Source organism: Triturus cristatus, chromosome 4_1, assembly GCF_964204655.1.
Source record: "Triturus cristatus chromosome 4_1, aTriCri1.1, whole genome shotgun sequence".
Classification (NCBI taxonomy): Eukaryota; Metazoa; Chordata; class Amphibia; order Caudata; family Salamandridae; genus Triturus; species Triturus cristatus.
Window position 1 is genome coordinate 99,467,837 of NC_140585.1, and position 16,355 is coordinate 99,484,191.

At 42.9% G+C, this 16,355-nt stretch overlaps 1 protein-coding gene across 1 annotated transcript in view; it reads left to right on the forward strand.

Moving 5' to 3' along the window:
• The window catches only part of LOC146839644 (uncharacterized), a 404,675-nt gene that overhangs the window by 92,401 nt on the left and 295,919 nt on the right, over nt 1-16,355 (forward strand). The window contains exon 2 of the mRNA XM_085650832.1: nt 13,799-13,828. Coding sequence (XP_085506958.1) covers nt 13,799-13,828 — 30 coding nt within the window. The remainder of the gene's footprint in view (nt 1-13,798; nt 13,829-16,355) is intronic.

Consider the following 16,355-nt stretch of genomic DNA (forward strand, 5'->3'; position numbering starts at 1 on the left):
TTTGAGCCCAAATACAACCTGCGAATCAGGCCAGTGCTACCAGGTGCTGCACCATACCATGCCAGTAGCCATACAAAGCCCACACCAAGTCCGCCCCACACCCATGACTGAGGCCAGTGCATGTCAGAGGTGCCAGTACCTGTAGGCCAGAGTTATGCAGTCGAAGAGCTTGGTGAGGGATGCGTCGATGGACAGGTGACAGGAGCTGGCCTTGCCAAAGCTGTACGTCTGGCAGGTCTGATTGTTGACTGTGTCTAAGTCATAGTCCTTCTTGGGTGGGTGTTCGCTGTGCGGAGACGACACCATGAAGTGGCCGCTGTGGATGATCTGTGCCTCGGAGTTGTCAGGCTTCCTTAGCAGCAGCGCAAGCTCGTCCATGTCAGGGTCGTCATCTGGCTCTTGCTTGACTACAACAGGCACACAGCGGTGCAGCGGCAGCTGCCCGCAGTGGGCTTGTGGCACAGGAATCCCTCGGGCCAACATATTGAGCCTGCACCTGGCCTTAACGGAACCAGTTTAAAAGCAAAAACTTCTCCCTTTCCTTAATTGAACGGGGTATTGCACGCCCATTAGAGCACAGTGCGCGAGCCCCCTTCTGGCAGCTCGGCTCCCTCTAGCCACACGCCAAAACACAGGCATGGCATGATGTCACGCCCACCAGCCATCCAATCGGGATGTGCTGACACCTTAAAGAGGCAGAGCAGGTGAGCGCAGCGGGCTGTTATTGGAAGACTCCGTGGTGACTCCTTTGGCTGCCGAAACTAACTGCAAAATATCATTCCTGACAGTTGAAAACTTTTTGCTGTGACGGCTAACACTTTTGAAAGAGGGCAGCTGATTCTGAAAACTTACCAGTCTGCGTGTTCCGTCTTGCACCTTCGTCGCTCTACGCCTGCCTGGTTGAAGGCAGCTCCTCTGGCAGCAGCTTTACTTTCTGCTCTGTCACTGTGCATAGACAGCTGGCATTGCAACCAGTAGCAACGCGCTTGCCTACTCAGGAACATTTGATTTGAGATGCCGCAAAGTTCATTGACTGTAACCAGAAGGAAATAAATACATCGATATGATAAAATAAAGACCTTGAGATGACAAAATATGCCTTTTCTGTCTTCTACTTTCTGAACGGATGGGAAAGAGAACTTGCAGCAGAGATCACTCGTAGCAGCCATGATTGAACGTAACCTCGCCTCGTTCTGAATCCTGGGTGGGGAGGGAAGGAAAAACAGCTGAGGTGTTCAGTGCACATGCGTAAATTAGCCGTCAACAGTGCGGGAGACCAAAAAAGGGTGCGATCACCCAGCCAACCCACAACAAACAAGCATTTCTAATGCGATATGACTCATATTTACGGGAGACTTATTGCATTGGAAACAGGAGGGCGGGCCTCCAGGAAGGAATGAACAGGAGTGGGAGGGGATGAGGGGGCGATACGTCACCGACTGCGGGAGGGGGGAACACAGGGCTGAAAATAGTGTTTGAGTAAAGTGGCCAATAGCCAGGGAAGGTTACAAATCAGAACTTGGCCGTCAGGAGGAGGGACTAACTAGCCAAAAACCAAACAGGAGGCAGTATTTAGGATGTAAGCCAATCCAAAAGATGGGTGGAGTGTGGGCGGAGCTTAAACAAAGCTTCCCAGCTATGGTGTACACTGCATGCCTCGCAAAGCCAGCAGCGGTTCGCGCTGCAACGCTAGGCGAGACCTAAAAAGCTATATGGTGACAACAAAAATGTGAAGTCTTCAGTCATGGTGGATGAAAACATTGTAGGAGAGTGCATTTGTTCTGCAGTCCAAGGTCCAACATACTCCTTCCATCAGATATGGAAAAGTGGGCAGCATTAGTCAACAAAGTGAATGTGTAGCACACACAGAACGAGATTAGGGGAAAGGCATATCATTCTCTGTCAGGGCCTTCCTTCCTGTGGCTGAGGCAGATATTGAATGCATTGATGTACTTGGGCCACAGGTAGGGGTAGACTTAGGGGGAAGAAGTCCTGTAGAGGGTAGTGTTTATGTCCCTCAGCACCCCAACAAGGGAGGCTACCTCGATGCCGAGCAAGCTACCTCGGTGATGAGGCAAACCACTTCTGTATGGACGCCAGCCAACTCCGTAAGGAAGCCGGCCACCTCAATGTGAATGCTGGCCTCCGCAGTTTGGATGTCAGCAAGTTCCTGGTATGTGTTCCGCTGCAGATCCTTCATTTCCTGGATTACAGACAAAACCTTGCCCATCACACCTGGGTAGACTCCCAGGACTTGGGTGCCGACAGCCTGGGTGTTCATGTCCCCAGTGCGCTGACTCTGGGGTCCACTTTTACCCTTCCATGACACCTACCCTCCCAGGCCTGTGCCCACTGCGTACTGTTGTGGTGCTAGACAGGTCAGAAACCAGGATTGACAAGCAAAGCATGGTAGTCACTGTGCTAGGTACACAGGTGGTGGGGGCAGTGGTTGGCGGTGTTGTCGTAGCTGTGGCAGGAGGTGTGGCTGTGTGCGCAGTGAGGCCCAGTGTTGGCCTCTGCCCAGGCTGACCAGACGGGCCAGGACCGTCATCCACCTCTACCTCATCAGGAGCGTTGTCATCACTTAGGGCATCTTGTTGGTGTGGAGAGGAACTCTCTTGGATTTCCAACCGCTGTTCCGGTGTCGTGGCGGATTGAACTGTTGAGAAATGGAGAACATTGTTGATGGTGAAGGGGGGATCTACATCCATGTTGTTTGTGTCAAGTTGATGAGTACCTAGAAAGGAAGAAAAATAGTTAGAGATGAGTATTGTCAGCTATTGGCGTGGCGTTGAAGATGGTTCATAGACATTTGTAGCCATTTATGGAAGTATTGGATTTCATAAGCTGATTAGATGTGAAGCTATATGACATTTTGCCTTTAGGGATATACTTGATGAATCTAAAACTCAACTACCAGCAGAGGGTTGTCCTACCATGTGTATTTCTACATTCTAAGGCCTAATTGTGTCTAATTTAGGCAAACACTTAGCTTGTTTGTTTATGTAGCATTGTTCATCATGTGAGAAGTGCAGAGTGAAGGGATCACCTTGCAGAGATAATAGCTGAGTTTCCTTAATGGCTGATATATATGAGGGGTCCTTGCCGTTTCTTGCCCATCGGCTGCGATATACAGCATGTTCGGGTTGTCAAGAAAGCCGTATATTGGCTGCAGAGATTGAACATGATCATTTAATTCAGAAAAACTTGTGAGGGGATATGATCTGGTGTGGTTGCTAATATTACAGTGACTCCAGGGACTATTGTTCTTCACATAAACCCCTTTGCAAAAGGGGGACTATCTAAAAACGACGGATCTCATTACCCACTGGCTCTTTTCAAATAGGATTGATCCCGTTTTCTTACTAAGCGCCCTGAAGAAGTCTGCTTCAAGGACGAAACGCGTCGGCTGTGCTGTTGAAAACAATGATGCTTATGATCTTGTTTTTTAAAAAAAATGAATTATTGATTTTTGGAATAAATAAGATAAAAAATCTTTTTCACAAGAACACTGATGTCGGAAATAGACCTTATAATTGTTCTTTGTTATTTTTTGACATGTGGTGCATCTGTGCTTGTGTTTAAAATGAGGGGTACACTGTTGTTATGGTGTCACTCATACTATCAAAAGTTTCAGTTTATGGGTCCAGGACAACATCAAGCAAAGTATTCAGTCGTATATTTGAGTGGAGCAGTTTCTATAAATTGCACATTTCATGACGAGTGTAGATCAGTAGCAAGATGGCCGACCAGTGAGAAGGGGGCAAAAGAAGTGTAGCATTATGGTAAGAGTTGGACTGACAAGGCCTCATGGTAGTAGTGTGTTAAGGTAACAAGTCGCTCTTTCTCTTTAAGAGCGACTTGTTATTCACGCGCTGTCACCTTAGTTTCTCGAGCGTCTTCCCCGCGCTCTGTGTACTTTTGTAATAGTCGGGTAATTCCAGGGTTGTCGTTGTGGCTGCCTGTAACCGCTCTTTCAGGCAGTTACTTCGGGAGCTGTGGATGACCGGTTGTGGGCTTCTTGCTTATGTACTGCGCTTCTAAAATAAACATCACATTTTCAAGTGCAACTTCCAAGAGTGCATCCTTTACTTTACATTTGGCGACAAGGATTATTTCAAGCAAGCCCACCAACCGAAGACGGGATTTATTTCCATAAACTCACCGTGTATCCACGACGTTGCAGCAATCTCCTGCCTCTGCTTCACGAAGGTTTTTGCATGATGATGATTTTAGCACCTCCCCTCTGACGTCGAGACGCCCCTCGCGTACACGGCTAGAGGGATCGCTTCGAAATTTACACTGGTTTGGGCTGAAATGTGCTCCGTTTACAAGACGGAAGAGTGGGTTGCCTAGCAACACTACCAACGAAGGCTGTTTCTCTGTTTTCAAGGCGTTTAACACTGAAATTTCGTCCTGCTCTCAACGCGAGGACGATTTATAGGGCGGTAAGACTTGCTCATCCATCGGTGATGGGCACACCTTTGACTTAATCATTGTTAAGGGAAGTTTTATACATTTGCTAACCTACATGAGTTAAAAAACATAGTTTATGGGAGTTAACAGCACGTGTTTCTGCCTGCACCTTCAGTGACAGGCACACTTTAAACAGTAACATTTCGAAGTTTGGCATTTTTATCCAATATGGCTTCAAATGGGCACCTATTGAACATTTCTGACTTTTTACCTTCACCAGGAAAACCGATTGTTCCCTGGAAACATTGGCTAAATTTATTTCAAAATTATCTGGTTGCCAATGACACAAATGATTTTGAACCAAAAAGAAAATTTGCGCTCCTGTATGGTCACTTAGGCTTTGAAGGACAAAAAGTATTCAACAATTTACCACAAGTCCAACCCCCAGCAGGAGCTCAAGAGGGTTGGAATGTGTATGCTGAAGGCTTAGCGAGGCTATCAAGGAAATTTACAGAGGAACCAAGTATTCTTCTTGAACGCTTCAATTTTATGAAAAGAAAACAGCATATAGATGAGTCGGTAGAAGACTACATTTCAATACTGAGACATTTAGCTTCCACATGTAATTTTGGAGCCGTATTAGACACATGCCTTAGAGATCAATTTGTGTATCAGTGTGCGTCTAAAAAAATACAAGAAAGGCTATTAGGGTGTAGAGACCCAACTTTGAGTGAGACAATAGAAATAGCAAAGGGTATAGAGAGGTCCATAATTTCTTCCAAGGTGATCTCTAGTGACATTCACTCCCAAAAGCCCATCAGTATCAATAGTTTCAAATGATGATGTTCAAATTTCAGCTGTAGACACCAGAAACAGGTTTAACAAAGTCCCCTTTAGGAAACCTAATAATTTTTGCTTTAGATGTGGTTCTCGGAATCACCTAGGCAATAACCCAAGCTGTCCGGCTTCATTTAAACGGTGCACAAAGTGTGGTAAATTAGGACATTTTATGTCAGTCTGTAAGTCTGGTAAAAATGTTGTTAAAGTAAGCTCAGTTGAAATCACACCCAATTCATGTGCACAAGATTTGGGTCAGATGTTTCTTACAATTTCAGATGACAACATAGAAGATATAACTATAAAAGGACCTTTTTGTCAAGCAACTATAGCTAATATTCCTATTGAGATGATGGCCGACTCAGGTACACCCATCACTATCATTTCTGATATTTTATTTGCAGGAAAATACAAAGAGAGACAACTCTCTCGGTCAGATGTTCATCCTAAGGCATTTGGGGGTCAAAATATTGATATGTCTGGTTATTTCATTGACATCCTTTCATGTTTGGGTAGGAAGATTACAACAAAAATATATGAAGCCATCAGAGGGCAAAACATAATTGGTTGGAAGGACCTGGCTAGATTAGGCATTATGCTTATCCCTGGAGCTGAAAATCCAATTGTTCTTGCTGAACAATCTATCAATTTCATTGAGAGCGATCTTGATAATGATGTTACTAATGTAATCAATAAGTTTAATGAAGTATTTTGTGATGTCATTGGCAACATAAAAAAGTTTGAGCATATGATTAAACTCAAAGAGAATGCATCTCCGGTGGTACACAAGGTAAGGTCCGGACCTCTTAGTGTCAGGCAGGATCTCAAGACCTTACTTGACAAACTGTGCAAGGAGGGTATCATTACTACTACTGATTCATCAGAGTGGGTCAGTCCAATTATAATTGTGAAGAAAAAGACAAACAAGATTCGTTTATGTGTGGACCTTCGCACTCTCAATAAAAATATTGTTATTGATTGCCATCCCTTACCCAAGGTTCATGATTTATTAGCAAATCTGGGCTAAGCAAAAGTATTTTCACTACTTGCTCTGAGATCAGCGTATCATCAGATACCACTTGCCAAAGAGAGCCAAGACCTAACAACTTTTATCACACCTTTTGGCGCATTTAAATATCTGCGCATGCCGTTCGGTCTTGCTTCTGCGGCAAGTGTGTTTCAAAAGTTCATGGAGACCATTCTCAAGGGCATATCTGGAGTACAGGCATTTCAGGACGATGTTCTCATTTTTGCAGAAACCAATAGGGAACACAATCTTATTTTAGAGAGAGTGTTGTCTGTTTTTAGAAATGTTGGCATTACTCTTAGGAAGGAGAAATGCAGGTTTATGGTGGACAAGTTGGACTATCTAGGCCACAGTATCTCTAAAGATGGTATTAGACCAAAACTTTCTCTCATTGCTGCTATCAGAGATAGTAATTCGCCCAAAAACAAGGACACCCTCCAATCTTTTTTGGGACTTTGCGAGTATTACTCTTGGTTCATTCAAGGTTATTCTGTGATAGTTCAGCCACTGAGAGAATTATTGTGCAAGGGAAATACTTTTGTTTGGTCTGAAGAAGCACACAGGTCTTTTGGGGAAATTAAAACTTTAATCACCTCCGAACCTATCTTAGCACCTTTTATTTCTGGTCAATCCTGCTACGTCACTGTAGATGCCAGCCAGTTAGGATTAGGTGCCGTCTTATCACAGCATTATGAAGGTAAAGAACACACTATTGCCTATGCCTCGAGATCTCTCCTTTCACCAGAAAAGAACTACAGTACAATTGAAAAAGAGGCACTGGCCTGCACATGGGCAATAGAAAAATTCAAAACTTTTCTTTGGGGAACTCATTTCTACATTTTTACTGACCATAAACCCCTCATTTATTTGCTTAATGGGAATGGCACAGGGAAGGCTTCAGCTAGACTTATGAGAACTCTTTCTAAATTGCATGAGTACAAATTCTCCATCAGATACTTACCTGGTGGTAAGAATGGTCGGGCAGATTGTCTATCAAGGATGCCCATTGAAGACATTTCATCAAGTATTCATGATGAAGTGGAGTGTGTTGTAGCCCTGATTGATGACATTTTATTGGAGATTCCTCTGGTTACCAAAGATTCTTGGTTGGCTGCACTCTCTGGTGACACTATTCTTCAATCTGTTATGTTTTATATCAAATCAGGTTGGCCTCATGAAGAAATCTACCTGCAGTCATTAAGCCTTATTTTCAGGTATCGGATGAACTGTCCATTGTTAATGAATGTTTACTCCGACACGATTGTTTGGTTCCTCCTACAAATTTTAGACATCTTCTGTTCAAGAAGAGTCATGAAGGACATATGGGGGTCTCTGCTACCATTCGTAACCTGAAACAATTTTATTGGTGGCCTGGCTTAGATTCGCAGGTGAGAACGTGGATTTCAGACTGTAATACCTGTCTTGTTTCTGATAAGCATTGGAGGACAAAGGAGCCTAACATTCATATGGTCCCATTACCTGAGTCACCCTGGGAAAAGGTTGCGTTGGACTTTGCGGGTCCATTTGATCTGCTTCCTGCTAGTAAGAGATTTCTTTTGGTATTGATTGACTATTTTTCAAAGTGGGTCTATTTTGATTTGGTGTCCTCCCCTGATACTAGTACTGTTATCAAATTTTTGAGAAAGGTGTTTGACTTTGAGGGTCCTCCAAGGCAGATTGTCACAGACAATGGAACACATTACAAGTCCCATCAGATGTTAAAATTTGTAGAGGATTTTCAAATCAAACACCTCACCATAGCTCTTTATTCTCCTTCCTCTAATGGACTAGTTGAACGTATCAACAGGTTCTTTAAGGAAGGAGTCCAGACTGCCCTGTCTTCTGGTTTACAAGTTGAGGAATTTTTAAAAGAGAAACTGTGGACCTATCATAATACTCCCCACAGTACCACAAATGTTTCTCCTTTTAAAATGTTGCGCAACAGAGTACCAATCTCACATCTGTGTCCCCATTGGGTGAAAGATATTACTAATGCTGATGTTACTCTCATGGGAAACTTAAAGAGAATTCAGGAACATGTTAAGTGTAAACATGATGCTGTTGCTTTACATCATCATGATTCTAAACACACCAAAGATGTCCCGTTTTTTGTTGGTAATTGGGTGCTAATTAAAAAAACCAAAGAGAGTCAAGAAAGGAGAGTCCAGATTCACACTACCTGTCAAGGTTATTCAAGTGGCAAAAAGTGCTATTTTATTATATGATAGGGGGTGGTGGAATAGGAGAAGTCTGGTCAAAATCACAGATGATCAAGCTTTAAAAATCATATCCACCAAGAAGAAAAGATTTTGCACTTCAGACTTTGATGGCTTTGATTTTGGCATGGACTTTTTCTGTGACAACTTTCCTTCGACTTCTGTGGAAAGAAACAACATTGTGTCTGGAAATCTCTTGCATAATGATTGTTCTAATGTTACTGATTCTGAAACTGCTTTGTGTCATGATCCTTTACCTAGTGTTCAATCTTCACCCAATATTCCTTCATCTACGGTCACTTCTAGAGTTTCGCATCGTAATGTTTCTATTCCTCAAAGGTTTAAGGATTATTATTTAATGTGAGTTTGTAGTACAGTAATAAGTTCTTGGCTATTTTTAGTCAAATGTTTAGTTGTTGATGCTAATCAATTTTTGTACTTATGTATTTTGTGATTACCTTTATTTCTTGTTTTGTTTAATAAAGGGGAAATGACTTGTTATTCACGCGCTGTCACCTTAGTTTCTCGAGCGTCTTCCCCGCGCTCTGTGTACTTTTGTAATGGTCGGGTAATTCCAGGGTTGTCGTTGTGGCTGCCTGTAACCGCTCTTTCAGGCAGTTACTTCGGGAGCTGTGGATGACCGGTTGTGGGCTTCTTGCTTATGTACTGCGCTTCTAAAATAAACATCACATTTTCAAGGGCAACTTCCAAGAGTGCATCCTTTACTTTACATAGTGGTAGACACTTCAATCTCTAATTTACATCACTTGAGTAATGGTAACCTGCATGAGTAGTGAACTTCAGTAGTGACATTGGAGATAATTGAGAAGGGGCAATAGGAGTGTAGCATTTTGGTTAGTGTAGGAATGACAAGGCCTCATGGTAGTTGTAGTCACTTCAATGTCACTTTAGCAACACTTGATAAATTATCAGTATTCCATATCTGTTGGCAACAAGCATTTGGGTTGGACCATACATTTACATTTTAACACAAATCATGGGCCCTGGATAGATATTGCAATGGAAATGCAATTGCAGACAGCATTGCAACATGTGACATGTCCTAGGGTTGGATACGTGTGCTCCTATATGCAACAATACACATCCCAGAGTCCAATCACCCCTCTATTCCTGACAAACCCTCAGCATGCAGGATGGCCAAGACCTTCTCCTCCCAGGGTAATATTTTAATGAAGAACATACAAATGATAGAGTTAAAAAGGTGCAAAATTAAAACATTTCCAGTTGGTGGAGAGTGCTAAATGTGAAGTAGAAAAAATGGGTGCCTTATCTAATAAGTGCAGTAACTAGCTGCCTTGCTGTGCTGCAGTTGTGAAGCAAAGAATGCTGGTCAGGAATGGGGTGTGTTTTATAGTGTGATTTGCAGGCATATCCACTTGCCAAAGGACATCAGGTGTGTAGTTTTTAATTCTATTCAATGGTCAATGTTTTTTTTGGGGGGGGCGTGCACCGTGGCGGTCAACCGCTGTTTGTTGAGACACCAACATCAGCAGGAGGACCCCAGACCTGGCGACATTGGTGGATGCACCTCCGACATTTTAGACTACCGTGGTCAGCGTTTCAGACAGTAGAACTCGTAATATGGCAGGTGGCTGATTGCCGGTGCAGAGGTGGCATGAACAAAGCAGATGGAGTTCTCGAGCATCGGACCGCCAAACTCGTAATAAGGCTCTAAATATTGAACGGGCCTTTCACTTAATAAAGACCATCACAAATATTGGGGACTGAAACTGAATGCTTGTTGTTTAGTACCTCCTCGGGTGTCCTTCCATTATTGCTGATGGCTAATAATAAAGCAGGCCATAAAAGATATTTGGAGTTTTTTCATGCAGAGGAACCAGGGGTAGGTTTTTAATAATAATTGTTATGCCTTGATGAGTAAGGTTTTTATTCTATTTGAAATATGAAGAGACATTTCTCTGTCTTCTTCTTGAAATATTTCTGCAACAGCAAGACGTCTGGTATATCCTCAGACTTTAACTACCAAGCTAAAATGGTTAGATAGGGTACCATTGGCACTGCTGATCACAATATGCAAAATTACTCCTCTCTGTTCAGCTGTGTCTACTATTAAAATAATTATAAAATGTTAAATGCACATGCATTTATTGATAGACTGTTTTATAATGGAAAGTAGTTTGTTTTGAGGTACTGCGCATTTTGGTAGTCAAGGATATGTGTGCACATGCAGATGCAGTGGATTTTCCAATATTGGCACTTAATTGGGTGAACCGGGAAGCAAGGGAAAAAATGGAGACTTCCTAGGCCCAGAGCCTAAAAATATATATATATATATGTATTGGAATTATCAGTGCAATAGGGGCTTCAATGTGGCTTAACGCTGCCTTGTAAGTAAGACGCCCTTTCACACTACACTTAGTGTAAAAGGGGAGGGCAATGGGTGATGCTATGGGCATTCCACCCCAACACCCATTGATTTTGATGCTGTAACTTATTTACAAGGGTGGCGTAAATATGAGGCAAAGACAAAATTAAAACCAGGGAAAACCTGGTCTTAACATGGTGGAGCGAGGAGAAAGTTTTAATTTCTCCTCGTTTTTGCTGTTTCCATGTGTGCAGTGTTGTGCAGCACACATGGAAACAGCAAAAGGTCAATGATTGTTTATGTGCAGTATGGTGTCCCTTCTTGCACATAAACAATCATTTAAAAAAAATGATGTGTTGCAACTTGTATGTGTGCTGCATTGAGCAGCACAAGTAGAAGTTACAATCCCCCATTTAAAGATTGTTTATGTGCAGGAAGGAACACCTTCCTGCACATAAACAATCTTCCCCTGCAATGCAGACACCCTTGCACTATGGTGCAAGGGTGCCTTCCTTGGCGCTAGGCAGCCAAATTCAGTGCCAGCGCAGGGGGAAATGCTGAGCTTAACCATATTCTTGTAAATAATGTGCTGCCCGGCATTTCTAAAGTGATGGAGTGTGTCATTAGCCTTCTTGGCTTAACGACACGCTTTGCCACTTTACTAGTAAATATGCCCTAACATGTTTACTTGTTTTACCTTCCTCGTAATTTGTATAACTGGAGATTGCTTTAGTAGATCAAAAAATATCACTTTATATGCTTTTGTCTTGTTCCATTTCTTTCACTCCTATCCAAAATAAATATGTTTATAAAACCTCAAGCCACATTGCACTTTGATAGCATCAACCTCCATGCTTCCATGATGGGAAAACAACTCACATGGACCTTTTTATAAAACAGCACATTAACTTCAGTCATGATCAAAATTTGATTCTCACTTTTTAACAATATGATAGGAAGATAACCTCTATTGACATTTTATAGAGTTTCCACCATCCTTAGGGGTGTCTTGAGGTCTTATTTGAACAAAATCACATATCTATTCATCCATTATTGTACTATGTCACCCCCATATTCATTCATGCACTCATTCATCCATTGTTTTATCGTTTCACTCTTTGGAGCAAGATGATATTTTCTTTATAGCTTCTGCAATATGTTCCTGTATCAACAGCCCATAACAGCTTTGCAAGTGAAGAATTTAGCTAACACAGCCACTATCTTACTTTCACCCAAAAAAGTTCAGACACATTGGATTTGCCAACGCTTGTTTAACTTCTAGTTGCTAGACTTTCCATATCTTTATGTATGGGTTTCCAAACCCCTGGTTGGCATCCATCATCCTGCTGGGGTCTAAGCTGCTTCAGGACTGTGTAACCTTTATCTCTGAATCTGCCACTAAATGACCTGAAGTCCTGCAGTGTTTACCTTACCCAGCCATCTTTTTCTGCAACTAGGACCTCACCTACCAGACCGGACCTGCCTGCAGGAGGGCACTCCAAGGTAGGAGTGAACGTATTGAACTCCATGAGAAACAGCTGCAAGTTTACAGGCTCTCTCCAAATTTGTGCTCTGAATCCAAGAATCACTTTGTAATTATAAGGATTCTTACATCCAAGATGGGTGGCCAATGTTTTTCTTTCTCGACCCTCCAATACTAGATGTAGCTTCCTCCTCTTTCAATTCATAAATAGACTTCTTAAAATCATTTTGAAAATTATTAAATACTTTGCTGTTTCCTGCATGGCAGTTTTTCATTCCTTTCAGACACTTTTATCTTTGTGCTTTGAGGAAAACGCTTGCTGGATCAAACAAATGATAAAATAATCATTTTTGCAGCTTACATAGTTTTTTTATGTTTGCCTTCACTAATCTTTCTTCTCCGTGGAACAATCTCATCTAAATCCGGACACCCCACACACACACATCCTGCACCAGAGCCACAGAACCCCGAGAAATAATTACTGCCCTATATATCCCTAATGGTAACCCCCTACCTTTCTGGGTCAGTCATCGGCAATAATGCCAGTGCCTAAAAAATGCTACACTTTATGTCTTATTTTTCTTGCTGTTGTTTCTTAGCTATTTCCTTTGTTTCTTCTACAATTTCGTAGGTTTCTGTACTTCCTCTGTTGTTTCCTCAATACTCATCCTCTTTGGGCATCCTGGCCCTGCTTCTCATTCAACAGATTTCTCCAATGACCATTCTTACAGCTCCATCTATGTTCTTGCTTGTTTCTCCTTTGTTTCTTCTCAAGTGTTTTCAGTTCCTTATATTCCATATCACTTGTCCCTATGCTGCCCTTAAGCACTTTCTCTTTTTTTCCAAAGAGCTCTCATTAGAAAACATACCTTACCCATCAGGGTCCTCTTCCTTTCTCCTCACTGTCTTTAGTCTACTCTACAAACATTTCCAGCAAGCGCTAGAACTCCTATGTTTTCTCTAGAATTTTTCTATTGCCTCAAATTTGCTTCAATCCCCTCTCTGCCCTCATGATTTCCCTCAGGTCTTTTGCCAAGGTCTCCAGTTTCTCCAGTTAATACCCTATTAACTCCTCCTTTCTTTGCAGTCCCTAATTTGCATCTCTGGTCTTAGTCCCTCCTGCTCTTCTTCCCAGTAGTGTCCAATTCCTCCTCTGTACTCTATTGATCCCTCTTACTCCTCATCTGTCCATAGCCTCATATCTTCCTATTTTGCTTGCAGGACTCTCTACTCATTTCTCATTCATTCCTTGATGTCCCCTCTGTGGTGGCCTCCATTCTCACACCCTTATTGCTAAGCTGTCTCCACTCTACCCTGTTCCTCCTCACCTCTCCCTAGTGCATCTCTCTTCAGCTGTCCATGGTTTTCCCTCTGCTGGGTTGTCTCTGAGCAATATTCAGTGTCAGCCACCTCCACTGTTTCCTCTCCCACCTCCTGATGATAACAGTCATTCTTTCTTCTCTCCTCTCCAGGCTCCTCATGGTGCAGCCCGGCAATTCCAGGTATGTTGATCTATCCAATCTTCCAAGGCAGCAGTAACTCATAATAGGGGTTTGCTAGGACTATCCGATTGTAAATAGAAGTCACACAAAGTTCCTACCTACACAGGAATAACTTATAACTGTGGGCAGGAGAAGGCATATATAGGGAACAAAGGGCAATTTAGAGCATATAGTGCTAAATTCACTTCACTTTCACACTTCTTTCATACATTTTCTACAATGCATCAAGTGGAGGAAAGGACTCGTGAAGTTAGGTGAACCTCTAGATTGCAGCTGACGAGCTCTTCTCATGGGAATAATGTGAGAAGACATTGAACACTTAATAATGTAGGAGATAGTAGAAAGTTGACTTCACTAAACTAGTATTTCTGGCCTGTCTAAGTGAACTTCAAAACGAGTCTACGCTTACCTGACTGACTCTGCAGTGTACAACATTGGTATACAAGAGGGCAGTACATTTAAGATGTGTGTTAATGTGCAATAATGCAAAAGCATTGGTAGTAATTGAACCTGGTATGAAAACAATTTCCCATAAGCCTTGTCTCATGGGAGTGTGGACATTTTATGCTGTCTATTTAGAGTTAAGAATACAGATGCAATTGTGAATTAAAAAACAATCCTCTTAAACGTGTTTTTTTTCTACTGTGTTCTTTTTTCTTCCACTAATTTCTTATAAATTAAGATATGTTGTTCAGCATTTACATCTGGACCGTTACAGGTATAGCTTAAGCATGATTTGAAGTAGGGAAAATGCTTGAAGAATGTTTGGAAATATCCACTATGTAACACTTGAGTGGACACTCACACAGGGGCATATTATCAAGGAACGGCGATACCATTATCGCCGGTTTAGCGGCGGAAAACTGCCGCTAAAGAGGCGATAATGGTATTGATAATATGCCCTTGAGAATTCCCATAGAAGCCCAGGTTCTGGTGTCAACATGAGCTTCTATGGGAATTCTCCAGGGCATATTATCAAGCCCATTAGCGCAGTTTTCTGCCGCTAAAGCAGCGATGATTTTAACGCCGGACCTTGATAATATGCCCCTATGTTTCCACAGGATTTCCTGGGCAATTCATCTCACAATCTCTGTGGAAAACTAAGATAAAACCTAGAAGTGTGTCGTGCACACATGACAAGTTTATGTATTTGTATTTCACTGACATACGGTAGCCTTAAACAACACATTACTCCTTGTGCTCAGCTTCGTTCAGGACATGATCAAACCATTCCTTGTCATGGTTTTTTGCACCCATGGGTTTCTACAACCTTCCTTTGCATGCTCTGTCTTTCTCTCTCCTGCTCGCTATGCCTCTACGGCTCCCTACTTGCTAGACACATGCAGAAAGATAGCTGCCCTGAGTACTTCTCATTAGAACCATTTCCACTCCCTTGTTCCCTTCTTTAGCTTCCCTGTCAACCCCAGTGCTTTGAGGCAAGCTTACAGCTGAATAAATAGCAATACAAAGAATTCACATAACACGCCTGTAGTTTTGGGTGATATCAGGACAGGGGATCTCTGTCTGGGTAACTGTAAGTCAGTGTGCATGGGTGTCCAGGTGTCTGTTGGTCTCTCTGATTGAATGTTTGGGGGTGCCTGGGGTTGGCAGACTGGGTAGACTATTTTTATGTTTTCCCATGAGTTGTGGGGAACCACATCCACAAAAAGCTTTAGAAGCCTATTGGCCTTGGTGGCTGGGCAGGAAGGGACTCAGCTGGCAATGGAAGAGGCAAAAGGCAGAATGGGGTTTGCATGGGGCACAGGGAGACCCAGCGACCATGCAGTGGCCCGACTTTCTTTAAAGCGCTCCAGCACTGAAACTGCCCCATTTCTAAGCAGGCCGATGCCATTGAAGGGCATGTTTTGAAAGAATGCCTGGACTTCCCCGGAAAAACCAGTAGATCTCAGCCAGGCATGGCATCTTAGTCAAACTGACCATGGAGATATGCTGTCTAGTTAATCCATTATAACCAGTTTGCAGCGAATGGTGACATTTGCTGCATCCCTGCTATTGGCATACGTCTGAATCAGAATGGCTTAGGCCTCCTCCAAGACCATTGACGGCACTTGCGCAACCGAACCCTCTATGTGGGTAAGAGGCACGCAGTGCAAGGCTGGTGGGCGTGAACATCGTCTTGCCAAAGTTAATCAGCCTCTTGCCTCTAGCCTGTGGAGTGGTAGGAAACACACCAGGTTTGATTTTTGAGGCAGATGACAACCAGACTCTCTGGGGTGGGATGCTGGGAAAGCTGGATACCCAGGAGCAGGGCAATGGCGGCAAGCAATTTATCTACGAACGGGAATCTCTCTGCAGAGCTTGGCCCATGCCCAGAGCATGCAAAAGACACACAATTGATGGGCGGAGTTCAGAATAAATCAAAACATTCACCCCCAGTAAAGAGATCTGGGTTACATCCATCATGCTTTTGCTCACCATGCCACCCCAGTTTAGACCTGGCCATATGCAAATCAGTCTTGACCCTGTGCCTTATGGAAACAACCTAGCCCGAACTGCCAAGTCAGGT